Source organism: Neltuma alba, unplaced genomic scaffold (genome assembly GCF_004799145.2).
Source record: "Neltuma alba isolate B1F8T4 unplaced genomic scaffold, ASM479914v2 tig00010125_pilon, whole genome shotgun sequence".
Classification (NCBI taxonomy): Eukaryota; Viridiplantae; Streptophyta; class Magnoliopsida; order Fabales; family Fabaceae; genus Neltuma; species Neltuma alba.
In genome coordinates, this window is record NW_021635076.1 from 52,594 (window position 1) to 74,891 (window position 22,298).

The 22,298-nt window shown below is 34.4% G+C and overlaps 1 protein-coding gene across 1 annotated transcript; it reads left to right on the forward strand.

Moving 5' to 3' along the window:
• The first annotated feature begins 14,247 nt into the window (after positions 1 to 14,247).
• LOC114754256 (repetitive proline-rich cell wall protein 2-like) lies at positions 14,248 to 15,216 on the forward strand. The gene has a single exon (XM_028943043.1). It carries the CDS (start codon positions 14,248 to 14,250, stop codon positions 15,214 to 15,216), a length of 969 nt encoding a protein of 322 aa, XP_028798876.1.
• The last annotated feature ends 7,082 nt before the right edge of the window (positions 15,217 to 22,298 follow it).

Consider the following 22,298-nt stretch of genomic DNA (forward strand, 5'->3'; position numbering starts at 1 on the left):
AAAGATTAGGAAGGTTATAGCTATCAAGTGTTAGAAAGAAATAGAAGAAAACACAAGAAGGATTTTCAATATTCACCTTACATGTGCAGATATAGCTATCAAGTTCACAGTTACTAACTAGCTGGACTTTAGTTTTTTTCATTGTTCTATTTATTAAATGCTTTTCAATAATATAATATAGTGGATGCACATAATATCTCCCTACCATAGCTCCTTCCAAGTTACCTCATAAGTTGCATTGCAATACATACATATGTTATTTGCACCTTCAAGACAAGCTAAGCTGAGTTCAACAATGTCCTCTAAACTTGGCTCTATGGCTTCCGTTCTCCAAATATAGTGACATTGATGGTATATGTCAGATAAATAAAAGATTTGACTAGAGAACGTACTGGGTCAGATCTCGGGTCAAGTCGGTTTGATCCTCTGAGGTTAGGCTATAAGCTAGACTATAAAAGTCTAAGCTTTGAGTGCATAGCAAAGCACCTCTTTGCAAGAAATAATATAAGAGAAAGAGAGAGAGTAGGAAAGCTCAACTATTAGAGTAAGTTGAAAATAATAGGTGGAGGCCTCTATTTATAACTTTGGCCAGGGGTATTTTAGAAAGCCAAAATATCCACTGAGCCTATTTGTTTGAATTTGAATCTGGATATTTAAATATATCTTTTGAACCATATAGCTTCTTAGACAACTATAGAACATACTACGTATTCTGCGTCCATGGATAAAAGAGACACACATGTTTGTTTCTTGCCACTCTAAGAGATTGCTCCATTGTTTAGTAGGAATGCATAGATTGACGTCAAGTGTCACTTGTCCAAGTCTCCTGCCCAATCAGCATCGGAATAACCCTATGCACGAAAGCTATTTTCTTGATAGCACAACTCATAGTCCATGGTTCCTTTTAGAGATCTCATAATCCTCTTTACAGCTTCCCAGTGTTTTACTCCTGGATCGGATTAGAATCGACTCACAAGTCCAACTGCGAAGTATATGTCTGGCTTGGTACACAACACAACTTACATTAGGCTACCAATGGCACTTGAGTATGGGACTCTCTTTATGCGTTCTATATCACATTCTTTTAACACGTTTCCTCGCTTAGGTTATATCCTTTAACAATAGGGGTATTATAGGCTTACCATGTATATTGAAACGCTTAAGAATCTTTGCTATGTATGTCTTTTGTGACAATGATAGCAATTTCCTAAACTATCTCTTCTTATCTCAATACCTAAGATATATTCTACTTTGCCCACGTCTTTCATCATGAGGTTCAAGGATAATCACTCTTTGATTATCTTGGTTAGTTTGAGATTAGTACTAGCTAGGAGTATGTCATTGACATAAAGGGATAGAATGACAAAATTGTCTCCAAAATATTTGATATAAACACATTGATCTTTCTTGATCATTTTGAAGTCATATGAGCTTATAACTTTGTGGAACCTCAAGTATCCTTGCCTAGATGATTGCTTGAGTTCATAAATGGATCTCAAGAGTTTACAAACCTTTTGTTCAATCCCTCTCGGTATGAAGCCTTCAGGCTCTTCCATATAGATTTATTCATCTAATTCTCTATTTAGAAAAATAGTTCTTACATCCATTTGATGCAACTCTAGGTATAAACTTTCTACTAGGGCTAGTATCAATCATATCGAGTTCAAACATACAACAGGTGAGAAAGTGTCTCTATAATCAACTCCTTCTTGTTGTGTCTACCCTTTAGCAACTAACCTTGCTTTGGGTTTATTAATTGATCCATCAGTCTTGCGTTTATACTTGAGAACCCACTTGCTCCCAATTCCTTTCAACCAAGTAGTAGATCAACTAATTTTGATACTTGGTTGGACTCCATGAAATCTATTTTTCTCTTGTAAGGCCTTTTGCCATTTTTTCTTAAGAGGCCCTTTTAGTGTTTTTTTAACACTTATAGGGTCTTCTTCATCATTTTCTAGACTAACAATGAAAGTTGCTCCTTCAATTGAGAAGCGTTTCTTAGGAGTTTTGTCTTTGTTGCTTCTCCTAAGTGGGGTTGCTGTAGGACTTTCATCCAGTCAAACCTTATTGTGAAAACAGTTCAACCCTCCTACTTGAATTAGTAGACTGAGGAACACTTTGTTGTACATCATTGCTATCATTTTCATAAAGATAGCTTGTTCGATCAATACTCCATCTGCTATGGAATTTCAATTTCTATGAATGTTGTGTCCCTTGACTCTCTCTCAGTCACTGAGCCATCATTATTTCCACCAATAAAGTTGCATCTCTTAGAGTTCTCAGAGTATCTTATAAAGATACACTTTTTACCCTTTGGTTCTAGCTTGTCATACTTATGGGAAGAATCACAAATATAGACCGTTGACCCTCATGGTCTTAGAATACTTAGATCTGGTTTATGGTTTGTCCATGGTTCGTAAGGGGTTGTGGTGACTAATTTAGAAGGCACTCGGTTAAGCATGAATGTGGCAGTTAGAAGAGCATTTCCCAAGTATGAGGTTGGTAGCATAGCTTATGCCATTATTGATCTAACCATGTCAAGAAGAGTTCTGTTTCTCCTTTTAGCAACTCTATTTTGTTGAGGAGTACCGGGGATTATTAGTTTCCTAATAATGCCCTTTTCCTCACAGAGCTCCTTGAACTGATTAGAGAGGTATTCTCGACCTCAGTTAGTTCTTAAGGCTTTGACCCTAGAACCTAGTTGATTTTCTACTAGATTGAGATATTTCCTAAAGCACTCTAATGCCTTAGATTTGTGACAAATTAGGTAAGTATAGCCATATTGAGAAGAATCATCGATGAAGGTAATAAAATACCATACTCCGTGATGTGCCCTTGTACTCATTGGTCCGTAAATATTAGAATATACCAATTCAAGAGGGTTGTTAGCCCTCGTTGCCTTTCCAAAAGGTTTCCTTATCCTCTTGCCAGCCAGGCAATATTCACATAGAGAGATTTTTGTTTTAGACACGTCTCCTAGTAAACCATCTTTTACTAGTTTGGTCATATGTTCTTGACCAATATGTCCTAATCTAGCGTGCTATATATCATAATTGATATCAGAAGAAAGCACGTAGCAAGAACTAGAATTAAAATTGTCATTGAAATTCTCCAAAACAAAGAAACTATTCAAAACATAATCATAAACTAAAAAGTTGGTCCCATACGAATGTCTATGATGAAATTATGGGAAAAGACATCAACGTGAAATTTAACTAACGAAATAACAGACAAAAGATTCTACTGAATATCTAAAACGTAGAGCACATTTTGCATGACTAGGGTTTTTCCTCTATGCAGGGTCAATTCACAAGTGCCAATCCCTTTGACTTCTACTCTCGCATTGTTCCCAACATAAAGCCATCTGCTTCTTGTTAGTAACCGAAGAAATTCTATGAACTTGTCACGATCCTTGCTCACGTGGTCCATTGCCCCCAACTCTATAACCTATACAAGGGTAGTTTCAGTAATAAACACAATGCTAGAAATAAAAGAGAAATGTATCAAATCTAAATCCAATACCTTTTTCTGCTCAGGGCACTCCTTGGCATAATGTCCCTTCTGTTGGCAACCACAGCATTTGATGGTTGCTATGTTCTCTTTTTTCTTTGGCAAATTTCTTGCCTTCCTTGAACGAATTCTTTCCATTCCTCACTTTAGGACTGTCTTTCTTATTTTAAGAGCCTTGGCTTCTCTTAGACTGGTTTTGGGAGGATGATCTCCCTTTTTTTCCAGTTAAATATGCCTTACCGATAGGTTTCATAGTCTCCATTTGATCATCCTCTAGTTAAAGGTGGCGAGCTACATCAACAAAGATTTTTATACTCTCATTATGAGTGATAGTATGCTTCATGGTATCCCAACTGGTTAGGAGAGATCTTATAACAGCTTGAGTTTGTTACTCATCAAATAAGGTGCCTTTGACTTCCTTAAGCTCCCTTATCAAGTTCTGTATTGCCCTTAGGTGATGCCTTATGGGAGTGTTAGGACCCAACTTGAAATTATCATGTTTGACGATGATCTCCTAAGCCTTGCAGTAGAGGTGCCGTCAAACTCAGATATCAGTGCCACCCACATGGCAAATGCAGAAGGGTGTGCTTCGAATTGCACCAACACATCATCAGTCATGGCACTTAGCATAGTGATTATGGTAATGGCGTCCCTTCTTTTCCAGATAGCATAGCCATCCTAGTCCCTTCGTGATGCATTCGCCTTAGGCTCCAGAAAAAAAGTTGTCAACACATCAATGACTTCTTATTCTTTCAGGACACATGATATCTTACAATGCCACATGTTGTAGTTTTCTCCGTTCAGCTTGTCACCACTTATGAGGTTAGCTACGATGGACTTGATTCCTCTTTGAGAATTGTGCTATCATATAGATAAAAAAACAAGAACAAAACTTATTCGCTCATGATATATTTTACCATTAGTTCTCTCAAGCTCTCTTGAACGTCTTTCTAGCATCTACAAAGATGTTGTTTGGAAAACCCTTTGCTAAATATGTGTCCTATTCATACCAGTTCCTCTCTATATTGGATTACAATGTTTGTGTAAAAGAATGCATCTGGCTCATTGGTAATTTGCTTAGCATAATAGCTAAATTTTGAAAACAGACATTTTATATGTTTGTATTGGTCAGCATGCTTAATTGCTATTTGTTCAATTAGATCTATGTCTGTAGGTATGCAAACTTCTTCCTTCTCTTGTTCTGATTGGTCAGAAACACATTTCTTTTTACCATTAATTTCCTCAAGTGTATTAGAGCTCACTTATGATTGAGGTAATTTTCTTTTATCAGTACTTTCCTCAACATAAGTACTTGAAGACTTTGGAGCATCAAAAAGTGGAGAATAACTTAGTGGAAATATTTCTGAAAAGGGTTAGACTATGATGTTGTCATAGTTTTCCTAAACCCAAAAAAATTTTAAGTTAAAAAAGTAAAAATTAAAAAAAACATTTATTTGCAATTTTTCATACATCAAATGTCACAAAAAAAAGCACAAAATATATCAATTTGTAGCTCGCGATTTTAGGAAATTTTTAGGTAAAATAGGGTCCAAAAACACATTTTTACACTCCTTCACACACCTCTAGAAGCCTTCCTTTAAAAAAAAATGAAAAAAATAAAGGGCGAGAGGGTTGGCCCCTTTCGAGCTTGGCATGTGGATGCTGTGGCAGTGTTTTTCTACTGCGAGACCTACCCGAGAGATTCGATTCCTCTTAAGGAGTCTATTTATGTGCTTAGGGTGACTTAAGGGGATCAAGGTGGGCCCTACACACCCACATGGCACGTCCTTGAAATTTTTTTAAAAAAATAAAAACAATAGGAAAAATTAAAAAAAGCATTTATTTGCAATTTTTCATACAAAAAATGTCACTAAAAACAAGCACAAAATATATCAATTTCTAGCTCATTATTTTAGGAATTTTTCAAGCAAAATAGGGTCTAAAAACCTGTTTTCACACTCCTTCACGCACCTCTAGAAGCCTTCCTTTAAAAAAATGAATGAAGTGCGAGAGGGTTGGCCCTTTTTGGGCTTGGCGCTTGGATGTCGTGGCAGTGTTTTTCCACTACAAGACCTGCCCTGATAGATTCGATTCCTCTTGAGGAGTCTATTTATGTGCTTAGGGTGACTTAAGGGGGCCAGGGTGGGTCCTATACATCCACATGGCACGTCCTTGAAATTTTTTAAAAAATATTAAAAAATCCCTTTTCTTTTTAATCAGGTCAGTCTCCAAGGCTAATTCAGGTCAAATGGACCTGGAACATAGTATTTCACTTAAAGTGAAATACTGCGTCCTAGCTAACCAAAATGACCTTGTTTTGGCTGGTCAGGGTTATCCTTGACCTCCAGCTGGGTTGCTCCATGCCCGGCTGTGGCTCTAGTGGGTCCTCTATGACCTACCATTTTTGGTCCTCCATAACTTTCACCTCTGAGCTCTATTTTATGCATTTTAGGTGTCTATGGAATCATCTCTTTGAGTTCTACAATCCTATGGCTTTATTTTCTTTGGAAAAAAACATGTTCTTAAAGATCTAAAAAAATAGATTCACGTGGCTAATGATGTAACTATATGAAAAGGAGATTGCACTATGTTTTTTAACCTTATGGTAATTCAGATGGTGTTTTCGGGCTTTGTATAGAAAATCAGAGTGGATTTTGGAATTAAATGTGTAAGTCAATCAAGGGGCATACTAACGGCGTAAATTAAACGCATATATATAATCAACGGTGCAACAGAAAGTTCAAAAAGAATATGATAGAGTCTAAAAATATAAACACACACAGACACACATAAAGCCTCAAGATCAGTAGGGCTGTGATACCAATGTCAAATAAATAAAACATTGGACCAAAGAATGTATAGGGTTGGATCTCAGGTTCGGTCGGTTGGATCTTCAGAGCTCACGCTATAAACTAGACTATAAAAGTCTAAACTTTGAGTACACAACAGAATACCTCTTTGCAAGAAAGAATAAGAGAAAGAGCGAGAGAGAGTAGGAAAGCTCAACTACTGGAGTGAGTTGAAATGATGGGTGGATGCCTTTATTTATAGCTTTGGCCAGGGATATTTTTGGAAGCCAAAATATCCACTGAGTCCATCAGTTTGAATTTGAATTTGGATATTCAAATATATTTTTGACTTATAAGATTATGAATTTTGAATTCAAATCTAGAGTCAATCATAATCAATTCTAAATATATATACAATCTAATATATATTTAATATATAGAATATAAATTAATTAAATTTATATCGTAATCGATTGGATTTAATTCAGGATGTTTGATTAAGTCAAACATATCATAATCTTATTTGGATATTTGACAAATATATTCTCTTAATATCCAATCAAATAGTCCAACCCATCAAGAGCAAATTGAAGCCCAAAATCCAACAGTACATAATAAAATTATTGTCTATTTTTGACCTAATTACTTTCCCTTGGATTCTTCTGTCTATGTTGTGCTAGCTATAATTTGTACCAAAAAGAATCATCTATGGTTAGCATCGTAAGTAATATTTCAGTAATTAACTATCCACCATGTACTTAGCTACTGCATTTTGTCATTTGATGATATATATGAAGCATGTTATTAGTTAGTATTTTCTAAGGACTTCATCCTTTTTGCCATTTTACCCTATGCATTTGTGGCCGTTTGGGTTTTTTTAACAATTACTACCTAATCTAGTTTGTCTCCAATATTTATTCATCTTTTTTCAAGTAATCCCTATATGATTGCACATATTAAGAAGTTTTTTTTCCTTCCGTTCATTTTCTAATATATACATGTGTAGTATTTATCTCAGGATCTCTTTTACACGCACACATACAACAACAACATCAAGAAGAAGAAGTAGTCTTATCCCACTAGGTGGGGTCGATTACATGAATCACACTATGCCATCGTGCTCTATCAACAACCTAGTCCTTAGATATGTTGTTAACTAGGAGGTCTTATTTAATGACCTCATTAAGCATTCTTCTTGGTCTTCCTCTACCTCTTTTTATAGGACTCTAAATTTTTTGATCTGTCCTCCTCACCAAGGCCTCCAATGGCCTTCTCTGCACATGACCAAACCATTTTAAGTGATCTTGAGCCATTTTCTCTTAGATAGGTGTCACAACAATTCTTGCTCTGATATTTTCATTTCAAACCTTATCTTTTCTTGTATGACCACACATCCATCTCAACATCCTTATTTCTGCTACCCCAAATTTGTGCTCTTGTTTTCTCTTTATCACCCAACATTCACTATCGTACAACATAGCTGGTCTTATAGCAATCGGATAAAATTTTCTCTTAAGCTTCTCAAGTACCTTCTTATCGCAAATAACTCTGGTAGTATTTCTCCACTTTAACCAGCCAGCTTGTATTCTATGAGAAACGTCTCCATCAATTTCCCTATCCTCATGTATAATGGATCTAGCTATTTAAACTTTGATACTTGAGGAATGATTTGATCCCCCATCACCTCCAAATCACTATTGTCTTGCCTCCCTCCAAAATTACAATGCATATATTCTGTTTTGTACCTACTCAAGCGAAAACCTTTTAACTCCAAAGTCCTTCTTGATAACTCCAATCTAGAGTTGATCTCTACATTTGATTCTACCATGAGAATTATGTTATCGGCGAAGAGCATGGACTTAGGGATTCTTTCTTGAATAAGTTCGATCAGAATGTCCAGAACCATATTAAACAAGTAAGGACTCAAAGAAGATCCCTGATGTAGGCCAATCTTAATGGGGATGTCCTTTGTCTCACCTCCAAGTGTTCTTACACTAATAGTTACCTCCTCATATATATCTTGTATGGCTTTAATATAAGCAACCCGTACACCTTTCTTTTCCAAAGCCTTCCACAGTACTTCTCTTGGCACACAATCATAAGCTTTTCCCAGGTCAATAAAAACCATATATAAATCCCTTCTTTTACTCTTATATCTTTCCATTAACCTACTTAGTGAATATATTGCTTCAGTTGTGGATCTCCCTAGCATAAATCCAAATTGGTTCTCTGAAATAAAAGTCTCCAACCTCAACCTATATTCAATCACTTTTTTCCACAACTTTATTATATGACTCATAAGTTTTATCCCTCTGTAGCTTGCACAGTTTTGAATATCTCCTTTATTCTTGTAAATAGGAACTAAAATGCTTCTCCTCCAATCATTCGGCATATTCTTAGAGCATAAAATTTCATTAAAAAGCTTAGTTAGCCACGATTTACGCTCATCACTCAAACATTTCCAAACTTCAATAGGAATACCATCAAGCCCTTTACCATTGTCCATTTTCTCAAGAGCTGCCTTAACCTCTCTGATGCGGATCTTGCGGTAAAAAACCAAATTCCGATCATCTTCATTAATTAGCAAGTCTTGCAAGTCCTAAGTCACATAATCACTTCCCTCACTAAGCAACTTGTAAAACTAAACCTTCCATCTATCCTTAATATCACTATCAGTGACTAGCACTTTACCATCTTCATCCTTTATACACTTCACTTGGCCTAGATCTCTCTTTTTCCTCTCCTTTTGCTTAACAATCTTGTAAATATTTATTTCTCCCACCTTTGTTCCTAACTCCTAATAAAACCCCTCATAAGCTTTAGTACGTGCTTCGCTCACTGCTCTCATTGTCTCTTTTTTCGCCAAATGATACTTTTTTCCAGTTTTCTACATTATTACACAAATGTATGGCATTAAAACAATCTCTTTTCTGTCTAACTTTCTCTTGCACACTCTTATCCCACTACCAAGCCTCCTTATCTCTCTGACCACGACCTTTGGATTCTCTCAAAATTGCTTTAGCTACTATACGAACCCTTGTAACTATTTCTTCCCACATCATGTTTGCATTTCCCTACAACTCCCAATCCCTTCCTCCAAAAGGGTCATTTTGAATAACTCCCGCTTCTTACCATTTAACTGCCACCACTTAACCATGGGTTTTACTACTTGATGACACTTTTGTCTGATACTCTTAAAATGTACATCAAGGATAAGTACTCTATGTTGAGCAGTCACCCATCTCTCGGAATCACTTACAATTAGTACACAATCTTCTGTCTGGATTCTTAACCAAAAAGAAATCAATCTATGATTTTGAGGTACCATTCTTGTACGTAATTAAATGCTCCTCTCGCTTCTTAAAACAAGTGTTGACAATCTTGAGATTGTCTGCAAGAGAAAAGTCAAGAATAGATTGCCTCCATTATTAGCTCCCCAAAACTAAAACCACCACGAGCTCCATTGAATTGTCTTGCTTCCTTGCTCACATGTCCCTTAAGATCCCTACCAATAAATTTTTTTTCTTCGAGTGGTATGCTTTGAACCAACCCCTCCATATCTTCCCAAAACTATGCACACACATACATGCTAAATATATAGCAAAATATATATTTCTGGCCTCTATTTAGGAAGTGTTGGATAATAGGTAAAGTTCTTTTTCTGTGTACTGATCGAAGAAGCAATGGTCATTGCTGATGTGATACTCTAGATACTGGATATGTGGCCACTAGTGAATAAAGGTTAAGATTTGAAATGATCACATACAACTACATCTTTCTGAGATTCAGCCTATATCCTATCTCTATTTTTTTCATAATTTTCAGAACCTAAACCTCTAATATGCCTCTTTCTGAGTATGTTATTTCGCGCGCGCGCACCCCTCAGCTATAGGCCCATAATTGGGGCCTCTAATTTGCCTCTCTCTTATGCCTTTTGCAATTTCATACGTTCCAAAAAAATTTCTTGTTTCTTTTGATTATTAGATTCTATATAAAATGACAAAATGAGTGACATTTTGATATCTCATGGTAAGAAATAATGTAATTTTGAATTTTGAATTATTTTTTCTAAGGAAAAAAAACACTAAAGTCATGAGGTTCTGATTTTTCTTTTTAAATCATGAAAAATTAAAAACTGCATCATTTTATGCTTATATGATATCAGAATGTGATTCATTTTATGTAGAATTTAATAATCGAAAGAAACAAGAAAAAAAAGTTTGGAGTATTACAGTGGGCATTAGAGAGAATTAATAAAAGGCATATTAAAGGCTCCAAGATCGACTACGCCCTTTCAACTGACTTATATGCATATATTTGGTTAGTTTTAAAAAAAATCATCATTCAAAATCATGTTTATCTAGCTGCAACACACAAACGGGTCTGAAAACAATACTCCCTTTGAGATACACACACACACACACTTAACCCTTTGATATATATGTATATATAGATATATATATCTGTGTGCGCGTGCGCGAGTTTTGTTTGTTTCTTCTTCTTTTTTTTAAACGAAAAGCCCATTTAACATTAATCAACACAAGTACAGTAGGTAAACCTAGTAAGCTTGATTTAATTTGGATATCTTCCAAAACGTAACTAATAAGGTAGCAAGGAACCATGCTCATCCAATATGCAATATCTTAATGTACGAGTATTTTTGAAGTTTAAGCTAAATTACAAGGAACTTTGCAAGTTTGACATCCGGAGATAGGGTTCAATGTTGGAAATCCACCCCATTAATTAAGGTTTTGATTTGATTCTAAATATAAAACTTTAATCCACTTTTGTCTCATAAATTTGTAATTTTTCTTATGAAATATCCTCATTGAGCATAAGAGCTTCTCCCAAAGGATATTTTCAATATACATAATTAAGGAGGGCAGTTTAAAGAAATTAACACACATTTGTCATACTTAACCAATTTAACTAATTTCTTTGATCTCTCCAAATCATTTTTATAGATCTTATATTAAAGACCAAAGGTAATATGTAAATTTGAATCTGTGGTTTCACAGTTGGGGAGTGTTGTAGGAGAAACACAATAAACCAGTACTCATATATGTTATGCGATACATCCAGTTCAATTGCATAGCATTGATGAGCTGATGATGATGAGATTGTGTTATAAGACTAAACGGTATCTTTGTTCAGACTCTGTAGGGTTGGTGCATTTAGTTGCTTTAATTAGACATTGCCATGGAAATTACATGGGAAGGAGAAGATCTTCTCCCTGCATCACAATTGGGGGAAAAAAAAAACAACTTATTATCAGTTAATAATTCGTTAGTAATTAGTGATAGAATTTCAATTTCGTTATTAATTGAGAAAAATGAAGGACAAACTTCCATACACGACACAACGAATCTACAGATAAAATACAATAACCAAGATCGGTTAGATCATTATGGTTAGTGATCCAGAAAAGTGATCCAGAAATGTATTGATGGAGGCTCCAATCAGAATGAACATGGATTTTAAGACCTAGTAGAGTATTAAGCCAACAAGAATTCGGAAAAAGGTAGCAGAGAAAAAGCTGTTTGTAAAAATGAATAGACTTTTTATAAGTCAATGAAATTATGAGAAAAAAACTTGAATCACTAATTAAAAAAACAAAAATACTAATTGGAAAACCACCGACACACTTCCATATGACAAGCCTGAAGCAGATGTCAATTGGCAATCTCTATAAATGGTCAAATGAAGAACACGTTAATTAGTCAGACCGCACCTTTTCCTAATCCTATCGTGTACGGATGCACACACCAGCCAAGGAAAATCAAAAACAATTTTGCGTTAATTTTTCAATATATTCCTTCCCGTCTTATATATAAACTTCAAATAACCAAATTGAGGTTAACAAACAAACAGTTAAAATTAACTAACAATAATAAATAGGTAAGAAATGTATTTTTTTTAAATATGCCCTTATTTATTATGAGAGTAAGTGAGAGGGACAATAAGTAAGTAAATTATGAGAGAGAATATATGAGGTATTATATGCCAGTGAGAGAGGGAATGAATTATTAAAATAATTGGAGGAAAATCAAGTTAGCCACCTTTCTAATTAATGTTATTCATAGCCATTGGACGAAAATAAAACACTAAATACGATCAAATAAAGAAAAAAATTGAAAAGAAAAGTATTAAATATTCGGACAAAACTCAAAACAAAATTTGTAAATTGGACTGGTTTCTTTTCGAAAGTGAACTTATATAGAGGACTGGAGGGAGTATATACTAATAGGAGATGCTCTCTCCAATCCCAAATGTAAAATCTGGTTGTGAAGCATATTTTGATCATATCTTAATGTTTCCTAAATTTATAAATTTTTTAATTATTCTTAATAATTTTGATTCCCATATTGAGAGATAGTTTCAAAGTAAATAATTAAATAGGGTATTATACAAAAACCACTGCATATTTTTTATAATTAATTAATTATTAAAAATAAATCATCTAATTTTTATATTTAGGTTATTGCACAAAGTGTTTGTGTAGAATGTGACCCAAAACTCATCAAGTCTACACTGTTCATATCTAATTTGGACGGTTCGGATTTCATTTTTTTTTATTTTTTTTTTTAAAAATAATTATTTTGATGAGTATAAAATCTAAAATAAAAATGATATCTTAACTATCATTTTTTAAAAATATAATTTTATTTTAATTTCGACTATTTAAATTAGATGTGGGATGTGAAGAGGCGGTCGATGTGTGTACTTTCTAGCTGGAATGGTCCCCTGTGGAACCTTTACGTAATCATCTTCACGTCTTGGGAACCGCGATCTGAGTCTCTTTTATTGTACTCCCTTCGTTTCTTATTATAAGACACATTTGATGCTTATGACATGTTTCCATATATAAGAGTCACTTAAAAGTTGTCTCTATTTTTTTGTATTGATTTTCTATTTTACCCCTATTTATTTTGTCTTCAACTCATACTCTCTTCCTTTCCCACTTCTCTTTCTTTTAATAATTTAATTGTTCTCTCTTATACTCTCTCCTTATTAATGGAGGCATTGTTGGAAAAAACATTATACTTTTTGCACATTAATTGTCCTCAACTAATTTTAATTGTTTTTTTATCAATATAATTTGGTTATTTGTCTCTTATAATAAGGAATAGAGGGAGTATTAAGTTGAAATCTGTATCTACCAAATTAAGAAACCTTGAAAGAAAATGATCGCCACTTATATTTGCAATGCAATATTTTTTTTCCTCTAAAAAAATAAGTTGGAACCAAGTGGTGCATGTATGTCCGAAGGATACAATCCATATTGATGCTGTACAAATATTAATTAAAGTATTATATTATATTTCATATGGTTGGTGGATAATTTGCTGATTATTTTATAATTTCTCCTCTAACCTCTTTTATTGACATATTCTTAATCACCTATTATTCAAAATAAATAAATAAATCTATTCACTCCCAGCTAGTAAGCATTATCCATATGCATTGACCAATCTGCCAAAACTATCATATTTATAAAATTTTCTTATGCAAGGATATATAACTAGTATTTCTAATAAATGCGTGAAGATATTTTAGAGTGACACATATAATGATTCATTTAAAATAACTTCAGCACTAAAAGAAGTTAAATATACATAATAGTAAATTGATGTGTGCCTGTTTTTTAAGAATTTTTTTAATAAAAAAAATTACACACACGGGAATTATTGAAGGAAAGGCAAGAAAATGCAAAAGAGATATTCAGTTATCCACATGCATGCAACCAGATCTAGCGATGGAGTTCATGACACCTACCAACTAGCCTTGACTTTACGTTTTAATATTATCTTATTTATTAAATGAATTTATTGTTCGTAATAAAATATATTGGACTCACAACACCTTAGTACCTACTACTTTCCCCAGTTCTACTATAAATTGGGGCACATAATCTGTGATTTGCATCAACACAAGTTTGAGTTCAACAATGTTCTCTAGAAACTTGCTATGCCTCCTTTCAGGAGTGGTGTTTCTCACCACTTCTACCTTTGCAGATTATTATCAACCTCCTAATTCTAAGCCTCCAGTAGAAAAACCACATGTTTATAAGCCTCCTACTAAGAAGTCACCCACTTATAAACCTCCCATTGAAAAACCACCTGTTTATAAGCCGCCAGTTGAAAAGTCACCTATTTATAAGCCTCCAATTGAGAAACCTCCTATTCATAAGCCACCAGTTGAGAAGCCACCTGTGTACAAACCACCAATTGAGAAGCCACCTGTGCACAAGCCCCCAATAGAGAAACCTCCTGTTTACAAGCCACCAGTTGAGAAACCACCTGTGTATAAGCCACCAACTGAGAAACCACCTATCTACAAACCACCAGTTCACAAGCCTCCAGTTAAGAAACCTCCTCTGTATAAGCCCTCAGTTGATAAACCTCCTATTTACAAGCCACCAGTTGAGAAACCACCTGTGCACAAGCCACCAGCTGAGAAACCACTGGTCTACAAACCACCAGTTAACAAGCTCCCAGTTGAGAAACCTCCTGTTTATAAGGGCCCAGTGGAGAAACCTCCTGTTTACAAGCCACCAATTGAGAAACCACCCATGTACAAGCCACCAACTCAGAGACCACCTGTCTACAAACCACCAGTTAACAAGCCTCCAATTGAGAAACCTCCTCTGTATAAGCCCCCAGTTGAGAAACCTTCAGTGTACAAGCCCCCAATGGAAAAACCACATGTTTACAAACCACTACTTGAGAAACCACCAGTTAAAAAGCCCCCAGTTGAGAAGCCTCCAGTTTACAAGCCTCCGGTGAAAAAACCACCTGTTTACAAGACACCAATTGAGAAACCACCTGTGCATAAGCTGCCGATTGCAAAACCACCTGTGTACAAACCCCCAGCTGAGAAGCCTCCTATTTATAAGCCACCGTTTTATGGTCACTAGTCTCCAACTACGAAGCACGAACTACATATCTTGCCATCTTAATCATATTTTGGTATTCTGAAAATAAGATAGCATGTGACCTCTACAGCTTGCCATCAAGTGTTCTATAGTATTTTACCATATTTTACATTGGCGTTGTTGTTAAGTATGTATAATGAAATTGTAATATTTATCATTAATTAATAAAATTGTCTGTTTTACCCCACTTCCACTCATTTTTAATTATCCGTATATGTTGTTAGCTATAATTCATTACCATTCTCATTTAGATATATATATATATATATCAATGTATTACGGTGGATGATTAAAGGTGCCTAAGAAAAACGAGTTCTAAGATTATCTCTCCCTCCAAATCTAAGGCATATTGTGAAGTATTGATATTTTAAGGAAGTAGTAGGAGGTAAAGAAGATAAACATGCTCAAGTGAATATAAGCGGGGTCTGCATAATAGCAGAGTGTGTATCCGACGCAATAACTTTTCTGAGAATGTGCTCTACACCCTTAGAGGCTGCTCAGAGATTAAAATGCTGTGGGAGTAAATTATTGAGAAGAAATTTTATCAACATTTCTTTACAGCACCTATACAAGACTGGTTTCGACTTAATCTGAAGTTTAATGATAAACCTATGTTTTTGCATGCATTTTCATATATATTTTTGGTAGGTTTTTGTCATTATTATTAGTCTTTAATTGCATCATTTGAGTATAATTCAAATTAGAGTGCTTTAACTTGAATTAGTGCATAATAGGGGTAAATTTGTCATAATTATGATTAATTAATTTTTAAGGACAATTAATGTTACCTTATTCTTGAATTTTGGTTCAGGTTTTTGGTAGATTTAAAAATAAAATAAAAAAAGGAGAAGAAAAAAATTATAATAATAATAATAAAAAAATAGTTAAAAGGGGGAGCAAAACACTACGTTTTGCTTCGTGTAACACCTTATATTCATACCAAATAACCTATCTTGTGAAAGCATTTGGAATCACTTTTGAAGACTACAAGTTATGAAAAATCACGTTTGTAACTTCATATGACCCTTAAGTATGAGGAAATGCTTAAAAATTTGAAACTTTAAAAATTCATAACTAATTGTAAAAAAATCAAAATTGAGTGATTCCAAGTTCTATAGAAATCTCTTTGGATAAACTTTTGAGAAAAAATAGTTTCTGGACTGATTGCCTTGAAATTCAAGCCCAATTTTCTTTGAAAAAATTACTGTTCATTTGGTCATTTTCTGATTTTTACCTTATTTTTGCTTAACTTTGGAAAGGCATAACTTTTTGCTCGGTTATCGGAATCAGAGGAACTACCCCTCATTTTAAAGAGAAAAATAAGATCTCTTTGCTTGCCAAATTTCAAAACTTAAATCACTCGTTTGTTCAAATAGTCATTGGTCAAACTTTAATCCCTTTTAGTTGACTTTTTACCCCTTTTCGAAGGGTAACTTAACTTAATTGACCACTTAACATCATAGCATACTATCCTTAGCTATATTAGGTATTTCTTATCATGCTTGGACTATTCTACTCATACTTGTATACCTCTAGCGTTAATCATACTATTGGAAACTTAAAGCATGGTTCATATTACATTCCTCCAAAATAGAAAGGTTCAAAGCCATATAAAATTACTATGGCTTACTTCTCTTCAAGTAAGAGCCAACTCCTTTCCTTTGTCCTTGGATGTTGAAGGCCCTAGGGTTTGTTTAAATATTGGGGTAAGATTCTTGGGGAATCTTAGTAGCAATTGCATACATTATCAAGGTCACACAATACATTGTAAATCAAGCTACATGCATGCATACTTTAACTTTATGTTCATGCTATGGCAAGGACATATCATCATAAACATTCATGGCACTCAACATAGCATAAGCCAATGCATAATTTGCATGGAGGCAACATCATATAACATAACATTCTCATCCACCTCATAGCATAACAGGTTAGCAAAACACATAGCCATAATCATACAAAGTAAGGTGACACTCTAATATAATGAATTGCAAAAGCTACCTTGAATGATTTCCTTCCTTTTGAACTCTTTTCTCTTGACTATATCTTTGCCCTTTTGTTGTGTATAGCCTATTAGGCAACCAATGACACAATATTAAGTATCATTGCAACTTCACAGCTTAACATAACCCCTTAAACTCCTTTTTCTTGATTTTTAGGGTTTATTTTTCTAGCTTTGATTCTTGAACTTTCTTGGGCTTTTCCTACATAAATTTTCATGTAGAATCCATTTATCATATTAGTTTTATGAAAATCCAATCCCTTCCCTTTGAACTTGACTTGGCCGAACCATATATATAATTATAGGGAAAAGGATTTTCAATAAAACTAACATGTAATCACCTAATCCTTAACCTTTAACCATTCTTAATCTTAATCATACTTCATCTAAACCATTCCCTATCATTTTGATAAAATTTGGGCAGCACTTCCTCTCAGGAAAATGACTTCCCATGATCATTAAAATAGCCTAAAACTAACATACCATCATTATAACTTGAAATAGAAGAGTTGTAGAAGCTTACCTTGCTTCCAAATAACTTTCTCTCACTGGAATTCTTCTCTTTCTGTCTCTACATGAAAATTTGCAAGAGGTTTTCTACTTGAAAGGCCTTGCATGAAATGAACATGTGGGGGTATTTATGGGCTTCATATTTCACTAATTCTACATATGCCCTTCTTGCATAAGACTTAATCTTAGCCCTCCAATTTTTACCTCTTTCCACATGTACAAACCTTAGGCTATGTAGCTTAGTATGTTGACACTTGCATGATGAGTCATTAGGGCTTATGTCATCTCTTCTTATCCATTAAGATTAACTAGGCTTTAATCAAGGTTAACTCTCTTAATTCCTTGATTAACTTAGCTAATTACCCTTCTAGAAACTTTTGACTTTTCAAAGTTAGATGGTTAAATCCTAGCCATCCAATGAACTATGTTTGCCATGTGTCAAGATCTTATGGAAGATGGCTTAAACCTTAATCATCTTACTTATCCCTAATTAGATTTTAATCTAATTTTATTTATTATTTTCTTTTTCTTTTTCTTTTTATTTTCTTTTTCCCTTTCTTGGCCAATTTGGGCATGACATGTGTCCTTGGCAATTTGTAGGAAATTTTATCACCCCTGTTGTCTTGACAGTCCACTGAGTCTTAATATAGTGCTGGTTTATTTTATTTGATAATCGAAAAATTTTAGTATCTCAAAATTCTTATATCAACTCACCATTAATTATATCTCAGTAAAGGGAACTTCCCTAATTAAGTTCATAATTTTTCTCCCTCTGTAACTCCTTAAATTACCGTTTCTGTAAAAACAGATAATCTACCGATATTAATTTAGCTCTAAATTCAATTAAAGCTAACCTCCTCATTATTTAGGATTGGAATTAACTTTATAAATTTCCATAATTCCTAAATGAATTTTCTTTAAATTTTCATAATTTTCTGAGATCTTTAGATATTTTTAATAATTAATATTGTCTAATTTTCCTTAATTTAGCCAAAATATTAAGAATTAAAATAATTTTTAATAAATTATTTTCAACCTGTATTTACTTTCTAAACCTCAAATACCATTTTACAGTATTAATTTTATTTTCCATGATTTACTGAAAATTTTTAGGATTTCTGAACACTAATTACGATAATACCCTTTATAGACCAATTATTTTAAAAATGACAATTTAGTCCTTTTTCAGTTCTCACTTCAATTGTTGTGCTGTTCATCTATCGTCTATATCACCTGGCCTTGGTCAACCCTAAATCTTTCATTAATCATGCTAAAGATATCAGGATATGACATATTTCCCTATTTCTAGGTTGGAAACTTTTGGATGTCACACTCCGACCCTAAAATTTCTGTTGAATCATCATCGTCTTTAGCGAGAAGGGACCAAAGGGCGACGACGAGAAAAAAAGAAAGAAGACTAAAGTGCTGTGAGACCGAGAGTAAGGGACCAAGGGAACTCAACAGTGAGAGCTCGACCTTGAGTCATTCTCTCCAACTACCATCGTCATTGTCTTTGCTGAGTTTTTCTAGTGGCAAAGAAAGGACAGTGTTCTGGAGGCAAGGAGAGATGAGGAGAGAGACCGAGAATGAGGGTTGACGGAACAAGAACGAAGGACCAGACCTCGATTGAAATCACACCTCCATCCCTCTATTTTCTTCATTCCCATCAATCCAAATCATCATCTTCTACTTCCATTTGAATCTATCATCACCATCAACTTCATCTTCTCCTTTTCTTTGGTGTGGAGGCAAAGTAACCAGAGAATCAACGACGACGAGAGAACAGAGCAGAGTCTTTGAGCTTTCTCCATTTCCTTCTCGATGTTCTTCTATGGCAGCCTATAGCAGAATATTGATTATAGCAATTTTGATGGCAAACAGTGGCTAGCACTCTGTAATTCTCCAATTCAACAGCAATAGCCAGAGCTTGGATCTTTATAGGGGAGTTTTAGTTACTTTAATTTCCTATCCAATAGTTGCTTAACAATTCTTAAGTCTTAGGATAGTTTTTCTGATTATTGAAAAATTTGTATTGTTTAATCTGATCATATTTTGAGATTATTATGGCTGGATTACTGTTTAGCATTTAACATTGGGCTATTTATAGCTTTAATTTCAATTATAATGTTGTGGTTATGACATTTGCATTGACTTTGGAGTTAATATATTGTGATTTTCTGAGGTAGCTTGGAATCTTGGATCATATTGTCTCTTGTTAGCTTTAATTTTGTTGTTTTGTATTTAAGAGTTACAATTAGGCATTGGTTTTTGGCATCTTTAATTCCATTTTGCTATTCTGGTTACAGTTAATAAGTTGGGATTTTGAAAAATATTTTGTGGCAATTCAAGGTGGCTCGGTTATTAGATTAAAAGCTTAATTATAACTCTTAATTCATTGTTTTAACTCCTGCATCTATTGAAGTGAGGATTGCCTGTGTTGTTGAGTTGGAGGATTGATTATTATTATTGTTTACTCATGTGTTTTATTTTCATCTCTTTCACCATCATTCATTTTAAACAATTTCATATAAAAACATAAAAAAGCAAATATTTTAATTTCAATTTAATTCATGATATTTAGTTAGCAATTCATCAAAATCAAAAAATCCTTTTTATAGTTTAGGTTACTTGCATTTAGTTACTAGGATTTAATTTTGTTTTCGACTCCTTAAAGTAAATACAACCCAGATCATGCAATAGATTGCATTAATTCGATAATTTCTGGAGTAACTCCAAGGTGATAAATTAAGGGCATTATTTCAAGTGGCGCCATTGTCGGGGAGCCAAAAAATTGTTTCCCTAGTAATTAAGTGTCAAGTAACCTTGATTGGGGTTCATTTGTTGAGCCTTTTTAGTTTTTATTTTTGTTAATTTTTGCATTTTTTTTAAGTAGTTTGCATTTGTTTTTGGTTTTCCATAGCACTTCTTTCAATTGCAGAAAAAAATTTCAAAAATACAACCAAATATCTTGATTTTGCTTTGTTTTGCATATAGATTTAAACACTTGCATTTCATTCCATTCATATGTTTTTGCTTGAATCTAGTTGTGCAAGTCAATTTTGCACTTTTCTTCTGATTGATTGATTGTTTATGCCAATAAGGGGTAGGTCTAAAACCCTAGTTCCTTCCAATCCTGAGCTTCAAAGTTCTTTAAGGAAAGTTAGACAAGACCAGACGGTAGAAAGAACTAGTGAGATTATAATTGAAGAGGAAAATCTTTCACATAAGTCTAACTTGTCCTCTAGTGAATTTAGTGTGTCTATTGATCCTGAGGTTGAACTAGACACTTCAACTAGTCTAGATTTGGTAGTTGACTTAGGTGACATAATAGAAATTGTTAACAACCCTAATGGTAATAATAATCTCAGTGGTGGTAATGGTAGAGGGGGCAATGGACATAATGAGGAACATAGAGTAGGTGAGAATAATAGAGGGAACCCTCGAAGAAGAACCATTTGGGAAGCCGCTACTTCTGATACAAATTATGATCCTTTCAATGTTGCATGCCCTAATGTTGATGTCAATTTTGAAATTAAAGCTCTGGTACTTAATTCTTTACCTAAATTCTATGGTTTGACAGGTGAGGACCCATACAATCATCTGAATTCTCTATCTATGGTATGTTCTAGCATAAAGCCAGTCAGGGCTAGTTTGGATGAGGTTCTTTGGAAGGTATTCCATTTGTCTCTGGAGGGCAAGGCGCGAGAATGGTAAGGAGCTTGCCTAGGCATATGGCAGATGCCTACCATAAGTGGAACAACCTTAGAAAAGCATTCTTGGAGAAGTATTTCCCCACTTACCAAACTTCCATACTGAGAAAAGAGATCTACTTTGCAAAGCAAGAATATGATGAGTAACTTTATGACTACTGGAACCGTTTTCAAGACTTGCTTTCTAGATGTCAACACCATCATATTCCAGATGAACAGTTAGTCTAATACTTTTATGATGGACTTAAGACCTAAGACAAGGGGATGCTAGATGCTACTTCTGGAGGTTCTCTCATTGATTTAATTGCTGAGTAGACATAGGAACTTATTAAGAAAATGGCCTTGAACCATCAACAATATAGCATAAGGGAGTCTAAAAATATCAATGCAATACATACTAATCCTTTTTCAGTCCACATTCCTCAATTGGACACATTCACTTCTTAAATTGTTGCTTTGACTACACAGTTGAATAAGCTTGCATCTTACACTCTCCCTGTTGACACTCAGAAGCCTAAGTCCATGGAAATGGCTATACCTAGTTGTGAGCATTGTAACTCTGTGAGCATTATGTTAACTGTTCAGAAGTTGATCACCTCTTTTACATCTCTCATGATTTTGATGCATCATTTTGTCTCAACTGTGATCCTGTTTTGAACATTACACCTGATGATAGCCTTGAGAACGGTGAGTTTGTTGATTTTGTAGGTATTATTTATAAAGGAGGTGTTACACAAGCTACACTGGTAGCTTCTCCTTTGAGTGGTGCTGGAACATTAGAAGAGGCTAGCAACAAGCTTGCTACAACTTAGTCACTTCTAATCCCACTCTTCCTTGTG